This window comes from Microcaecilia unicolor, chromosome 9, assembly GCF_901765095.1.
Source record: "Microcaecilia unicolor chromosome 9, aMicUni1.1, whole genome shotgun sequence".
Lineage (NCBI taxonomy): Eukaryota > Metazoa > Chordata > Amphibia > Gymnophiona > Siphonopidae > Microcaecilia > Microcaecilia unicolor.
In genome coordinates, this window is record NC_044039.1 from 32,556,554 (window position 1) to 32,572,921 (window position 16,368).

At 44.9% G+C, this 16,368-nt stretch overlaps 1 protein-coding gene across 1 annotated transcript in view; it reads right to left on the reverse strand.

The window, feature by feature from the left end:
• Positions 1-16,368, reverse strand: part of CCDC87 (coiled-coil domain containing 87) — a 112,261-nt gene that overhangs the window by 36,375 nt on the left and 59,518 nt on the right. The window contains exons 11-12 of the mRNA XM_030215471.1: positions 15,455-15,649; positions 11,681-11,797 (exon numbers count right to left, since the gene is read on the reverse strand). Of these exons, the coding sequence (XP_030071331.1) occupies positions 11,681-11,797; positions 15,455-15,649 (312 nt within the window). The remainder of the gene's footprint in view (positions 1-11,680; positions 11,798-15,454; positions 15,650-16,368) is intronic.

Genomic DNA, 16,368 nt, shown 5'->3' on the forward strand with positions numbered 1-16,368 from the left:
ATGCACACTAAGCACTATTTTATAAGGGCACGTATAAGTGCTATAGTGCATAACTGCAATGGGAAGTGTACATGTGGGTGGAGCATGGGGGAGGGGCTCCCAGATATATGCATAACTTACAGAATATTGTAAGTCACATGCACCCTTGCTGCATTTAGGTGTCCACAGTTACACTAGGTCTATGGCTGGTGTAACTGCTTGTTTAAATGCAAGGTGCGCCAATACCGGGTTATTCTAGTATTCTAGAACAGCATCTTGGCATCTAGATGCTGTTATACAGGGTGAGGCAAAAAAGCAAAGATACTTACCTGTAGCAGGTATTCTCCGAGGACAGCAGACTGATTGTTCTCACATGTGGGTCGACGTCCGCGTCGGCCCAGGAAACGGAGCAAATTTTTGAAGCAAAATAAAAAGTTTTGCCCAGAGTCTTCTAGCGCGTGAATGACGTGCAATGTGCATGTGCAGACGACTACCCACCCGTCGTGCAAGCGTGCCCCTTAGTTAAATCAAAAAGCATACAACAAACTAGTAACAACTCCAAAGGGGAGGTGGGTGAGTTTGTGAGAACAATCAGCCTGCTGTCCTTGGAGAATACTTGCTACAGGTAAGTATCTTCACTTTCTCCGAGGACAAGCAGGCTGCTTGTTCTCACATGTGGGGTATCCCTAGAAACCAGGCTCACTCAAAGCAATGAACATTGGTCAATTGGGCCTCGCAACGGCGAGGACATAACATGGATTGACCTGAAACCATAAACAACTAACTGAGAGTGCAGCCTGGAAGAGAACAAAAATGGGCCTAGGGGGGTGGAGTTGGATTCTAAACCTCAATCAGATTCTGCAGCACTGACTGCCCAAACAGACTGTCGCATCGGGTATCCTGCTGAAGGCAGTAGTGAAATGTGAATGTGTGGACTGATGACCAAGTTGCAGCCTTGCAAATCTCTTCAATGGAGGCTGACTTTAAGTGAGCCACTGACACAGCCATGGCTCTAACATTATGAGCAGTGACATGGCCCTCTAGAGTCAGCCCAGCTTGGGCATATGTGAAGGAAATGCAATCTGCTAGCCAATTAGAGATTATGCGTTTTCCGATGGTGAATCCCCTCCTGTTGGGATCGAAACAAACAAACAACTGGGCAGACTGTCTGAAGGGCTTTATCCACTCCACGTAAAAGGCCAATGCTCTCTTGCAGTCCAAGGTATGCAAACTGCTTTCTCCAGGGCGGGTATGAGGACAGGGAAAGAATGTTGGCAAGACAATTGACTGGTTCAGATGGAACTCCGACACCACCTTCGGCAGAAACTTAGAGTGCGTATGGAGGATTACTCTGTTGTGATGAAACTTGATATAAGGTGCATGCACTACCAAGGCCTGAAGCTCACTGACCCTTCGAGCTGAAGTAACAGCCACCAAGAGAATGACCTTCCAGGTCAAGTACTTCACATGGCAGGAATTCAGTGGCTCAAAAGGAGTTTTTATCAGCTGGGTGAGAACGACGTTGAGATTCCATGACACCGGTGGAGGTTTGACCTGAGGCTTTGACAAAAGCAAACCTCTCTTGAAGCGAACAACTAAAGGCTGTCCAGAGATAGGCTTACCCTCTACATGGCAATGATAAGCACTAATTGCACTAAGGTGAACATTTACGGAGTTGGTCTTGAGACCAGATTCCAACAAGTGTAGAAGATATACAAGCAGGGTCTGTGTAGGACAAGAAAGAGGATCTAGGGCCTTGCTGTCACACCAGACGGCAAACCTCTTAGTGGAATCCTTCCTTGAAGCAAGCAAGACTCGGGAGACAACCTCTGAATGATCCAAGGAAGCGAATTCTAAGCTCTCAACATCCAGGCCGTGAGAGCCAGAGACTGGAGGTTGGGATGCAGAGGCGACCCATCGTTCTGGGTGATGAGGGTTGGAAAACACTCCAATCACCACGATTCCTCGGAGGACAACTCCAGAAGAAGAGGGAACCAAATCTGATGCAGCCAGAAGGGAGCAATCAGAATCATGGTTCCGCAGTTTTGCTTGAGTTTCAGCAAAGTCTTCCCCACTAGAGGTATGGGAGGATTCGCATACAGGATGCCTGTTCCCCAATGCAGGAGAAAGGCATCTGACGCTAGTCTGTCGTGGGCCTGAAGCCTGGAACAGAACTGAGGGACCTTGTGATTGATCTGAGTAGCAAAAAGATCCACCGAGGGGATGCCCCAAGCTTGGAAGATCTTGCCCATGTTCAGTGACCACTCGTGAGTTTGCATTATCCTGCCCAGCCTGTCGGCCAGACTGTTGTTTACGCCTGCCAGATAAGTGGCTTGCAGAAACATGCAGTGACGGCGCGTACAAAGACACATCTGGACGGCTTCCTGACACAGGGGGCGAGATCTGGTGCCCCCCTACTTGTTGGTGTAATACATGGCAACCTGACTGTCTGTCTGAATCAATATGATTTGGTTGGACAGCCGGTCTCTGAAAGCCTTTAGAGCGTTCCAGATCACTCGCAATTCCAGGAGATTGATCTGAAGACCTTTTTCCTGAAAAGACCAGGCTCCTTGAGTGTGAAGCCATCTACATGAGCTCCCCACCCCAGGAGGGATGCATCCATTGTCAGCACTTTTTGTGGCTGAGGAATTTGGAATGGACGTCCCAAGGTAAAATTGGATCGAATCGTCCACCGCTGCAGAGAATTCCGGAAGTCGGTGGACAGTTGGATTACATCCTCTAGACTCCCCACAGCTTGATACCACTGGGAAACAAGGGTCCATTGAGCTGATCTCATGTGTAGGCGTGCTATGGGAGTCACATGAACTGTGGAGGTCATGTGCCCCAGAAGTCTCAACATCTGCCGAGCCATGATCTGTTAAGATGCTCAAACTATAGACACCAGGGACAGGAGGTTGTGTGTCCTTGCCTCGGGAAGATAAGCTCGAGCTGTCTTTGTGTTCAACAGAGCTCCAATGAATTCCAACTTTTGAACTGGGATGAGATGGGATTTGGAGTAATTGATCACGAACCCCAGTAGTTCTAGCACCTGAATAGTCATTTGCTTGGACTGTACAGCACCTGCCTTCGAGATGCTCTTCACCAACCAATCGTCGAGATAAGGGAACACATGCACTCCCAGTCTGAGTAGCGACGCTGCGACTACCGCTAGGCACTTTGTGAACACTCTGGGTGCAGACGCCAGACCAAAGGGCAGTACACAGTACTGAAAGTGCTGTGTTCCCAGCCGAAATCGAAGATACTTCCTGTGAGCTGGGAGTATCAAAATGTGTGTGTAAGCATCCTTTAAGTCCACAGAGGATAGCCAATCGTTTTCTTGAATCATGGGAAGAAGGGTGCCCAGGGAAACCATCCTGAACTTTTCTCGGACAAGAAATTTGTTCAGGGCCCTCATGTCTAGGATGGGACGCATCCCCCACCCCCGTCTTTTTCTGCACAAGGAAGTACCTGGAATAGAATCCCAACCCTTCTTCTCCTGGTGGAACAGGTTCGACCGCTTGGGCCTTCAGAAGGGCGGAGAGTTCCTCTGCAAGTACCTGTTTGTGCTGGGAACTGTAAGAATGAGCTCCCGGTGGGCAATTTGGAGGTTTCGATTCCAGATTGAGGGTGTATCCTGACCGGACTATTTGAAGGACCCACCGGTTGGAGTTTATGAGAGGCCACCTTTGGTGAAAAAATATCAATTTCCCCCCAACTGGCAAGTTGACCAGTACGGACACTTCTACAGAGGCTATGCTTAACTGGAGCTAGTCAAAAGCCCGTTCCCTGCTTTTGCAGGGGAGCAGCACGGGCCTTAGACGCACACTGTTGACGAGAACGAGCATGATGGGGCTGAGCCTGGGAAGGCTGTCGAGAAGCAGGAGTGTACCTATGCCTAGGATAGGCATAGGGTGCACTCCTCTCCCCCCCCCCCCCCCAAAATACCTCCTAGATGAGGAGGTAGTAGCAGAAGATGCCCGGTGGGAGAGAGAATCCATAGCATTATGCTTCTTGATTTGATCAACAAGATCCTCTACTTTTTCACCAACAAGGTTGTCCCCCCCGGCAAGGAACATCCACCATTCGCTGTTGGACCGAATGATCCAGGTCAGAGACCCACAGCCATGAGAGTCTACGCATCACTATACCTTGAGCAGTGATCCTGGATGCTACATCAAAAGTGTCGAACGTACCCCTAGCCAGGAATTTTCGACACGCCTTCTGCTGCCTGACCACCTGGCGAAAAGGCTCAGCTTGCTTCGGAGGGAGTGCATCAACCAAGCTAGACAGTTGCCTTATTGAGTCCCGCAAGTGAAAGCTCATGAAGAGCTGGTATGATTGGATCTTGGCAGTGAGCATAGCGGCCTGATACGTCTTCCTCCCCAAAAAAATCAAGAGTCCTAGCTTCTCTGCCTGGGAGCGCCGAAGCATAGTCTCTAGTACTCCTGGCTCTCTTGAGGGCGGAATCCACCACCATAGAATTGTGGAGTAACTGAGATCTCATCAATCCAGGTTCACCATGGATCTGATACTGGGATTCAGCTTGCTTGGGGACCACAGGGCCAGAAAGAGGGGCCGACCAGTTTCGCATAAGGACTTCCTTCAGTACCTTATGCAGAGGGACTGTCACAGCCTCTTTAGGTGGAGAATAGTCCAGGACTTCAAGCATCTCAGCCCTGGGCTCATCCTCAACCTCCACAGGGAAGGGAATAGCTGTAGCCATGTCCCAGACAAAAGAGGAAAAGGAAAGACTCTCCGGTGGAGATAGCCTCCTCTCTGGTGGAGGGGAAGGTTCAGAGGGAATCCCATAGGACTCATCAGAAGAAAAATACCTGGGATCTTCCTCTGACTCCCACGAACGCTCCTGCTCAGTATAAGACCTCTCTTAAGGTACTCCGACACTGGGCCTGCCTCAACGCCAAGGAATGATGTCCTTGATGGTGATGTCGAGAGGCTGACGCCCACTCGGATTGCAGCAAAGCTTCCTCCACTGACGTTGAAGGGGAATCGACCTGGGTGGCAGCCGATGCCGCAGGCGGCATTGCAATCGGGGACCTCACCGCAGGAGAAGGGCCAGACACCGCTGCCGCAGATGGTACAGAAGGCGCAAGCACCCCCGACATTGACGCTGACTGACGTAGCAGTCTCTCCAGAAGTTCTGGAAACAAGGCACGGATGTGCTCGTCGAGAGCCGCCATCAGAGAAGGCTGTGGGGTCAGTGGAACAGGCGGTGTCAGAATCTGTGGAGGCGCGGGAGCAGGTACCGGGCTGCTAGGAGACCTACGCATTGGCACCTCCTATATCGAGTAGGAGCAATCCTCTCGGCACTGACGCTTCTCGGGTGCAGACTCTCACGACGCCCTGGAGCTCCCAGCACCGTGCATCGAAGGAGAACGATGACGGTGCTTCTTCGCCTTCGCTCGACGCCCGTCATCAAGACTCCTCGGTACCGAGGACGTCGAATCCTCACGTCTCCTTGGGTCCAGGTCCGACGAAGGTCGGTCCCAGGGGGCCTGCATAACAGGAGGCCTCGAGGCGGGTGGAGACCCACTCAACGCCTCACTGCTCCCAGCGCGAGTTGGTTTCTCAGCAGCTATTACCTCTCCTCCAGACGTCGATGCTCCTTTCGATGTCGACGCCGACGACCTCAGTACCGATGTCGATGTCGACGTTAAAGGACCGGACTGAGCCCCAAAAAGCTTTTCCCTTTGGGCTTCTCAAGACGCTTGGGTCCGTTTCTTTATACGAAGACACAGACTACAAGCGGCTGGGCTATGGTCGGGCCCTAGGCACTGGATACACCAAGCGTGGGTATCGGTACCTGAGATGGTCCAGTTGCAACGAGTACAACGTTTGAAGCTGCTTTGTGTCTTCGATGACATGGAAAGAAAAACGACTTCGGCAAAATTAAATGACGCGATCGTGTGAAAAAAGTAAAGGGCACAAAAAGGGAAAAACCCGACCGCACGGCCTAAAGGCCGGCCGCTTCGAAAAGAAAGGAAACTTAAAAACAGGCAATAAACTAAAAGAGACTACAGGAGTAATTTTTTTTTTTTAAGGAAATGACAAAAAAATAAAAGAAATAGAAAGAAAAAAGTCGTCAGACTCTGTTCCTAGGCCAAAAACGAGGAGAACAGAAAAATCCTGTCACTTCGTCGCGGACAAAAAAGAACTAACGAGCATGCTCGCGCGACGGGCGAAAAGTCATTCGCGCATGCGCGGTGTGTGTCATTCACGCGCTAGAAGACTCTGGACAAAACTTTTTATTTTGCTTCAAAAATTTGCTCCGTTTCCTGTGCCGACGTGGACGTCGACCCACATGTGAGAACAAGCCGCCTGCTTGTCCTCGGAGAAAAAAAACGTTATCCTTGAAAGTTTTTTGCTATTTTCTCAGCAACTGCTTGGACTTGCAACACAAAATTTTACAGTTTTATTTGTTGTTACTATCTACTTTTAGGTGCCAACTAGAATGAGATTATCTTTAAACACGGTGAAGTTAAAGATTTTTTAGCATGACCACCCAGCAATTTTTGTGTGTTCAAAAATATCTGCATGTAAAACGGCCATTATTTAAAAAACAAAAAAAATGTACCAGCTTACTGTTATAGTGACATAGACTTTTGTCTGAGGAGCAATGTTGGAAGCCTAAAACAAGCGCCACACAAAGCCGCAAACAATCGCTGAGCTCAAGGAAGTGCAGTGGATGATCTGGGACAGCCTGGCACAGGGACAGATCAACAAAGCTGTTAAGAACTTCCAAAGTGACTGAAGGCCTGTGTTAAAGCTGGGGGTGGAGAATTTGAGCATTCACAGTGACTGCAAAATTCTGACATATTATTAATTGTATCATTTGAATGATGTTATTTTACTGTGTTTTAGCTCAAACATTTTTAATGCACAAATATTTATAGGTAGCAATGCTAAAATGTCAGTATCACCACCATAGCTTTAATAGTAATATATAAGTATGATGACTGAGGGGTCCTTTTACTAAGCTGCGGTAAAAAGTGGCTTGCGGATTTTGGGCACGCGCAGAAATATTTTTCAGCGCATGTACAAAAAATGCCTTTTTTCCCAGAAAATGGACGTGTGGCAAAATCAAAATTGCCGCGCGTCCATTTTGGGTGTCTGACCTTACTGTCAGCCATAGACCTAGCGGTAAGGAATCTGAGCGGTAACGACCTGCGCGCGTGCGCTATGCATGCCAGAAAATAAAACATATCTTCCAGACACGTGCCCAAAATGAAATTATCGCAAGAGGCACATGGTAGTCGGGCAGTTAAGTTCATTTTGGCGCATGTTGGGTGCGCGTAGAGCCTTACGCGGCTTCGTAAAAGTGTAGGGGGAGGTTTTGCACTAGTTGAACTTGAAGAACTGTTGAAGGACTTTTTATACTTGGACTTTGCATATACTTTTGTGTTTGCACCAAAGAATCAGAGTTTCTCTAATGAGCCTAAACTAAAACTTCACAGCTTGAACTTGTTAATAGTAAAACCTGTTTGTTAACCAGCTAGCTAAATAACAATTTGTAGTAGTCAACAATTCAGGCTTGTAAGGGAGACAGCTAGCTCTGTCAGCACAGTCTCGTGATCAATACACAGAGGCTGTATTATGTGGATGTGCTGAAACAACACAATAAGTAACATTTTCTACATCTTCTTGCAAAGTAACATTTTCTGTGAAACTGACGTACTCTTTCTCTGTGAGAACTACAGAACTACTACTGTACTGCGCATGTGCTTGTGTGATGTATGGCATGTGTTATGCGCATGATCACTAATGATGTATAAGAACGAGTGTCAGGTGACGCTCGGGGCGCAGTATCCTGAGTCTGAACTTAGTACTGTGTCAGCTAGCTAATAAAAGTTGCCTTGCTTTGGAAGTCAGCGTCTCAGCCTCCTGATTTACTTGCTGATCTGTCCGGTTACAAAAGGGGCCCTAAGTATGTAAAATTTCTCATTGAAATTCCAAGTGATTGCTGAAAAAATGGCAAAAGACACTAGGGGGTTCTTTTTTTTTTTTTGCCTCATCCTGTAGAAAAGGCACCAACTGCTCTGCATCCAGGCACCTACAAGGAGAAATACAATTGATATTGCATTAGAGTTCATAAGTGACAGAGTAAATTAAGCAGTCAGGTATAGAGAGTTCATTTCCGGACTGAGAAATAAAGTGGTATTACGTTAGAGTTCATTGGTGACAGAGTAATGAAGAAGTATAGAGAGTTCGGTTTTGTCTAGTTCTGGTGTAAGTTTCGTTGTCTGGTATTTAGGATGGATCGTTGTGGTATGCCTTTTTGAACAGGTTAGATTTTAGTGATTGATGGAAGTTTGTTGGGTCGTGCATTGTTTTTATAACGTTTGGCAGTGCATTCCACAGTTGCGTGCTTACGTAGGAGAAGCTGGATGAGTATGTTGATTTATATTTTAGCCCTTTGCAGCTGGGGTAATGGAGATTCAGGAATGTGCGTGCTGACCTTTTTGTGTTCCTGGTCAGTAAGTCTATGAGGTCTGACATGTAGACTGGGGCTTCGCCATGAATGATTTTATGAACTAGGGTGCAAATTTTGAATGCAGTACGTTCTTTAAGTGGGAGCCAGTGTAATTTTTCTCTTAGAGGTTTGGCGTTTTCGTATTTCGTTTTTCCAAATATGAGTCTGGCTGCTGTGTTTTGGGCAGTTTGGAGTTTCTTAACGATTAGTTCTTTGCATCCAGCATAGATGGCATTGCAGTAATCTAGTTGGCTTAGCACCATTGATTGTACCAGGCTGTGGAATATTGTCCTTAGGAAGAAAGGTTTTATTCTTTTGAGTTTCCACATTGAGTGGAACATTTTCTTTGTTATATTTTTCACGTGGCTTTCTAGTGTGAGATTTCAGTCAATTGTAACTCCGAGAATTTTCAGGCTATCTGAAATAGGGAGGGTGTAGTCTGGGGTGTTTATGATGGTGGGTTTGTTCGTGGTATATTGTGATGAGAGGATAAGACTTTGTGTTTTAACTGCGTTGTTTTAATTGAAACGCATCCGCCCAGGAATTCATGATTTGGAGGCTGTGATTGATTTCATTTGTGATTTCTGTTAGGTCATGTTTGAACGGGATGTAGATCGTGACATCGTCTGCGTAGATGTAAGGATTAAGGCCTTGGTTGGATAGCAATTTGGCTAGGGGTGTCATCATTAGGTTGAAAAGGGTCGGTGAAAGCGGTGATCCTTGGGGTACTCCACATTCTGGCTTCCATGGTGATGAAGTATTCGAATTTGATATCACTTGGTATGTTCTTGCGGTTAGAAAGCCTTTGATCCAACTAAGTACGTTTCCTCCAATCCCGAAGTATTCTAGGATGTTTAGTAGTATTTTATGGTTTACCATGTCGAACGCACTGAACATGTTGAATTGTAGGAGAAGTACACTATTGCCAGTTGCAATTGCTTGTTTGAATTTGGTTAGGAGCGTGATTAGTACTGTTTCGGTGCTGTGGTTGGAGCGAAATCCTGATTGTGATTCATGTAGTATCGAGAATTTGTTTAGGTAGTCGGTAAGCTGCTTGGTTACCATACTTTCCATTAGTTTGACTGTCAGAGGGATGGATGCTACCGGGCGGTAGTTGGTTATGTCATTTGCTTTTTTCTTTGAGTCTTTAGGTATTGGGGTGAGTAGTATGTTTCCTTTATCCTTAGGGAAGAGTCCATGTTGTAGCATGTAGTTTAGGTGTGACGTGAGGTCTGCTATGAAGTGTTGTGGAGCGGATTTTATCAGGTTGTTGGGGCATATGTCCAGTTTGAAGTGGGATTTGGCGAACCTGTTGATTGCTTGGGTTAGTGTTTTGTTAGTAAGTAGGGCGAAATTTGTCCAGATTCGGTCTGCTGGGTATTCATCGGGGATTGGGTCCAGGCAGTCCATGAATTTTTTGTGATCGGTGGTATTAAGTGGTTCGTAGCTTTATAATTTTCTCGTTGAAGTATTTAGCAAGACTGTCTGCTGATGGGGTGTCTGTGTTGGTTGTGCTAATCGGTGTGGTATCTAGTAGTTTGGTCCTATTATGGTTTTGTAGTATGACCTTTTGGTTTGTCTTATTGCATATTTGTATTTTCTTTGCATTTGTTTCCTTGTGTTGAGTGTGTGTTCATCTTTTATTTTATTCCATGCTCGTTCAAGTCTCCTGACTTGTGTTTTTAGTTTTTTCAGTTCTTTGTTGAACCATGGTATCGAGTTTTGTCTTTGTGATGTTCTTGTTTGTAGTGGTGCTATTTTGTCTAATATGCTTCTGCATCTGTTATCCCAGTCTAGGAGATAGTGTTTTGAATCCGTTTGTGCTATCCATTCGTTATTGTAGATTTGTTGCCAGAATGTTATAAGGTCAATTTGGCCTCTCGTGGTGTAGGTTGTGCGTTCTTGAGTGTGGTAAGAAATGCAAAATGATGCACTTAGGGAATGGAAATCCATGAGAGACGTATGTGTTAGGTGGGGAGAGGGATCTTGGGGTGATAGTATCTGAGGATCTGAAGGTGATGAAACAGTGTGACAAGGCGGTGGCCATAGCTAGAAGGTTGCTAGACTGTATAGAGAGAGGTGTGACAAGCAGAAGAAAAGAGGTTTTAATGCCCCTGTATAAGTCGTTGGTGAGGCCCCACCTGGAGTATTGTGTTCAGTTTTGGAGGCCGTATCTTGCTAAGGATGTAAAAAGAATTGAACTGGTGCAAAGAAAATCTATGAGAATGGTATGGGATTTGCGTTACATGACGTATGAGAGACTTGCTGACCTGAACATGTATACCCTGGAGGAAAGGAGAAACAGGGGTGATATAATACAGACATTCAAATATTTGAAAGGTATTAATTCGCAAACGAACCTTTTCCGGAGATGGGAAGGCGGTAGAACTAGAGGATATGAAATTAGATTGAAGGGGGGCAGACTCAAGAAAAATGTCATGAAGTATTTTTTCATGGAGAGAGTGGTGGATACTTGGCATGCCCTCCCACGGGAGGTGGTGGAGATGAAAACGGTAACGGAATTCAAACATGCGTGGGATAAACATAAAGGAATCATGTTCAGAAGGAATGGATCCTCAGAAGCTTAGCCGAGATTGGGTGGCAGAGACAGTGGTGGGAGGCGGGGCTGGTGGTTGGGAGGCGGGGATAGTGCTGGGCAAACTTCTATGGTCTGTAACCTGAAAATGGCAGGTACAAATCAAGGTAAGGTATAACAAAAAGTAGCACATATGAGTTTATCTTGTTGGGCAGACTGGATGGATCGTGCAGGTCTTTTTCTGCCGTCATCTACTATGTTACTATGTAAGAGCCTTTTTTTCACCATTGTAGGGATAGGTTTAGTTTGTGGTGGTCTGACCAGTCTGTCCATTTTGTATCTGTTAACATTAGGTTTAAGTCTGTGGACAGTTTGTGTGTGATGAGATCAAGTGTGTGTCCTTTGACATGGGTTGCTTGCATATTTGGCCAGTTGAGGTCCCATAGTTAAAGGAAATACTTGCATTCACGTGCATTGGTTGAATTAGCTATCAAGTGTCGACTGGACTCATTGTTGCTAGCTACACCAAAACCAGATATGGCCCATGGAGCACAGTTTGATCTCTTCTCTTTACCAACTACCACACCTATGAAACAATTCAAGATATGTAGAAAGAAGCAATGGGAGGGGCATAAATATAATTTTTAAAAAGCGTTATGACAGAAAATCTTGTGTACCTGATCAAATAGCAGATGCTTCCTTGGTAGGTTCTCAGTGAACGCTTTATAAGCTTTTGTGAGTTTGCTTCCCAAGAATAGCTTTCTGTCCAGCTGCTGTACCTCAGAGGACTCCATCTATGATAAAAAATGCAAAATTTCTAAGAATTCATATTTATTTAGCAGAATCTCTTCTACCAAAGATTTCACTTTTGAGGACGTGGGTTCTACCACTACTTCATTTAATTAAGACTGTCTTTTTATTTTCTCTTTGAATCCATTTCTGTGTGTTGAGTTTGGGGTGATCAAAACCCTCCATGGTACCTGTAATGTCTTCTTGGCAGAATAATGTAGTGCTTCACCATTGTGTAAAACAGATTACAGTGTGTGGTCTTTCCTGGTTAGTCCCCATCCAGGTACTGGCAAGACTCATCTTGCTTTGCTTCTCATTACTACGGAGTAGGCATGCAGCAGCAACTTAAAAAAAAAACCTATTATTTGAGGCATTTTGCCCAAGAGATGTGTAGGAGTAATTTATTAAAACATTTTTTTGCATGTAAAGCATGTTTCACAGGTTGAAAATGTTATTGTAAAATTGCATGGGAGTATATACGTATGCAAGTATGCATGTCGACAAGAGCATATGCATTGAGTGTGACATGGGCATAGTTTGGGTGGAGCTGCAATATACATATCTAAAACAGATACATTTACCCCTTCTTTGGAGAAAATATAAATTTGTGTGCCAGAGGGACATGGCTACCGTGTGCCCCGGGTGGTAATTCCATTTCTTACGTGTGTCCAACACACGCGGTAGAAAATATTTTCTATTTTCTACCGCGTAGACCTTACCCGGCGGTAATCAGCAGTTTACGCACACTGATGCTTACCCCCGGTTAGCGCTTGAGACCTTACCGCTAAGTCAATGGGTGGCGGTAAGGTCTCGGGCCGAAAATGGGCACGTGCTCATTTAAATTTTGCTGCACGTCCATTTTTGACCACAAAAAAAATGCCTTTTTTCCAGTTGCACTGAAAAATGGACCTGCGCGAGTCCACAACACGTGCCTACACCAGCGCAGGCCACTTTTAGGTGCGCCTTAGTAAAAGGGCCCCAGAATTTGTTGTAGGAATAGCTCTCTATCAGTTCTCCTAAAAGAGTATTCACCATTATGTCTACCTATTTGGACCCAGTAACAACAACAAAGTGTCACAACATAAATTAATGCGTGAGGTGTGGAAGCCTTCAGATTACACAACGTGGCATCCAGCCCTGAATAGTGTGAGCACTGTCATTATCCATCATTTGGCTCCCTAACATCAAAAAAAATAAAGTGAAATGTGTCAAAAACAGTGAAAACTAGTAAAAAAAAAAAACACTACTTTTTGTTTACAAGAGTCTATGGGGCTCATTTTCAAAGAACTTAGACTTACAAAGTTCCATAGGTTGCTATGCAACTATGTTAAGTCTAAGTGCTTTGAAAATACGCCTCCACATGATAAAAATCGGGATGGTTCTAAAGTAAATACGACAAAGAATACATAAAAGCAAAGTGTCAATTGTCTTTACATTGTCCATACAAATAAGCTTATGAAACACTTATCTTAATTAAGGCCACCATATGGGATGTTATTTGAGCAGTTTTCAATAAAGGACCCTATCAAAGGCTTTTTTGGCTGCATGCTGTTCTCTGGTCGTCTCCACTGTTTTGCCATTATCTTTTGAGGTGTGAAGACTGGTTCCTCGTCTTTCCTTTTTTAGACATATGGAGGGGCTTTTTCAAAAGAACATCCCCAAAAAACCCCCACGTCCATCTCACTGTCATTTTCGACCAAGAAAAATGTTGGGATTTCCTGTTCAAAAATGTGTGAGAAGGACGTTCTTGTGCTGTAAAATGTCCAAAATGAACAGCCATTTTCCACAATGAAACGTCCAAAATACAAATGCCAAAATGCAGGCACAAAAATGTCTGTCTGGCATCATTTGTACCAGAATGACCACACAGACATCCCTGCAGAGCAGAAGGGCAGCCTACTGGTCAGTGCAGTGGACTTTAAACAATGGGACACAGGTACAAATCCCACTTTATTTATTGTGAGCGCTCCAAGAACAGATAAAAATCTACTCTGCCTAAAGGTACACAACTACAATAGCCATCATGCTTGCAGGTATCTTATAAATTCAGGTACAGTAGGTATTTCTATGTTCCAGAAGGGCTCACATATTTGTACAGAAATAAAAGAGTTAAAGAGGGAATTACACCTTGGTCCTGTTGTGCAAAGTCAGCTGCTCTCACCTCTAGGCTACTCCTTACACTTGCTTGCTGCTCTATTAGGACTGGCCACTTAGAGCCTGGAACCCACTATGACTTTCACTTCTTAGGGGGATGGGAGGGGGTCAGTAAGCACTGGGAGATGAAGGAGGGATCATGCCTTCATCCCTCCAGTGTAGGGTTACCGTATTTATGGAGACAAAAAAAAAAGAGGACATAAAAAAATAAAATGCTGCCCCTCCTCGGCCTGCCCTCAGCCACACAGTCACATTGAACCCCCCTCCCCAAAGAAAGCCAGATTCTATAAGCAGTGAAAAAACTGGTGAAAGTAACAGAAATACATTTTTTTAAATATTTTGCTAAATACAAAATTAGAACATCTGTACATTTCCAAAAAAGTAAACATCCGTGAGCAGCATGTCCCCCTCTCCTCTCTATCCCCTTCTATCCATGTGCTGCATTTTCCTCTTTTCCCTTCCCTCCATGTACAGCATGTCTCCCACACCTCTCCCTTCCATCCACATGCAACTTGCCCGGCTTCTCTCCCTCCCATCCACGAGCAGTATATGAATCCCCCTCCCCTCCCCAGGCCTACCTTACAGCCCTGGTGGTCTAGGGGCCTCTTTGGAGAAGGAAGGAACCCCACTCTTTTCTGCCCGCTGCCGCCAATTCTTGAAAATGGCTCCCGAGATTTCAAGCGGTGGCCTCAAGACTTCCAAAGAAATCTCATGAGGCCATCACTTGAAGTCTTGGCAGCCGTTTTCAAGAAGCGGCAGCAGCAGATAGGAAAGAGTGGGGTTCTTTCCTGCCCTAAGAGGCCAATAGACCACCAGGGTGTGTTTCGGTAGGTTCGGGGGAGGGGGACAGGAAAGGCCAGCTAGCCCGTCTGCTCACCTGTCCGCCTGCCCAGAATCCTGGAAAAATGGGCAGGCTGGTAAAAACTGCAGGGATCCCCTGACAATCCCCTGAAAAGGAGGGCATGTCCAGGGGAATCCGGAAGTATGATAATCCTACTCCAGTGGTCAAGCTGCTCAATCTGGAAACCTTTTTGTACTCTGTACAAAACTGAAACAGGCCTAAATAAAGGTCCTTCTTTTTTGCCTTGGATGTTTCTTCCTGTTCCATTATCACTGAAAGATGTCCTAATTTTGGGCACGCCCTAGTCCCATCCATAACACACCTTCCAAATGCCCCCTTGCTATTTGGACGAACAGCAATGTAAAATATCCAAATTCTGCCTTTCAAAAATCGCGAATTGGACAATTCAACAGATGGACTTTTTTTTTGGCCATTTTGAGATATCCATATGCTTTGAAAATGAGCATCATGGCGAATACTCTTTTAGTAGGACGGATAGTGTACTTTGAGTTTTTTGTGCTTCCTATTTTTGGGGTTTTTATTTTGTTTGAAGTAGGAATAGTTCTGTATTATTTTCTAAACTCTTTCCACAGCACCTGCTAAGTATAGTTAAGCTACAGGACAACAAATAGGATTGTTTGTTTTAAAATATTAAACATTTCATTACCTCTTCTGCGAGTTCATCGTATACAGGCAGGTGGATGTCAAATTCAGGTGAGTCGATAAGTAGCCTGTCAGAGAATTGAACGTCAGCTGTTTTTACTAGGGGCTTATTAGGTATTTTGAAGTTCCTTGTGGCCAGTTCAAAATGAGTATGTTTTTCCAATTTCAAATGGTCCAGTTTCTCTTGTTGATCTAATCTCTAGTTTCAACACAAAATACGGGGTTTAAAAAGCTCTCCATGAAAACTGTGTAGTGCCACCACTCTACTGTTTTAATCATTTTTCACATTCAAATGCATAGCAATCTTATTTCCATTTCATCAGAAGTCTGTGCAGATAAAAGCATGCATGCTGGGGAACAATGTGTGTACATTTATCTACATTTTCTTGGAGGTATTCCTGGGGCATATTTAAGCCACGGAAGGCAATATGGGGCTCATTTTCAAAGCACTTAGATTTACAAAGTTCCAAAGATTACTATGAACTTTGTAAGTCTAAGTGCTTTGAAAATATACCTTGAGGTGTTGCTTTGTCCTGGAAAAGGATAAATTCTCTGCAGGCACTTTTTCCCTCAGTAATTTTCCAGGAGAAAGTACTTTGAAAACTGATGAAAAGCCCACAGGTAAAAGAACCCTTAGACTTTGCATCAATATATCCTTAAGTGCCCCTATATTCAGGAGATCTAAATTAAGTCCACCAATGGTAGTAACTTAATGGTTAGTGTAGCAGCCTGAGAACCAGGTTCAATTCCCACTGCTGCTCCTTGTGGCTCTGGGTAAGTCACTTAACCCTCCATTGCCCCAGGTACAAAATAAGTTCCTGTAGATAATATGTAAACCGCTTTGATTGTAACCACAGAAGGCAGTATATCAAATTCCATCCCCTTTCTCCATCTAAGAGGCCAATGCTTAAAGTTCTG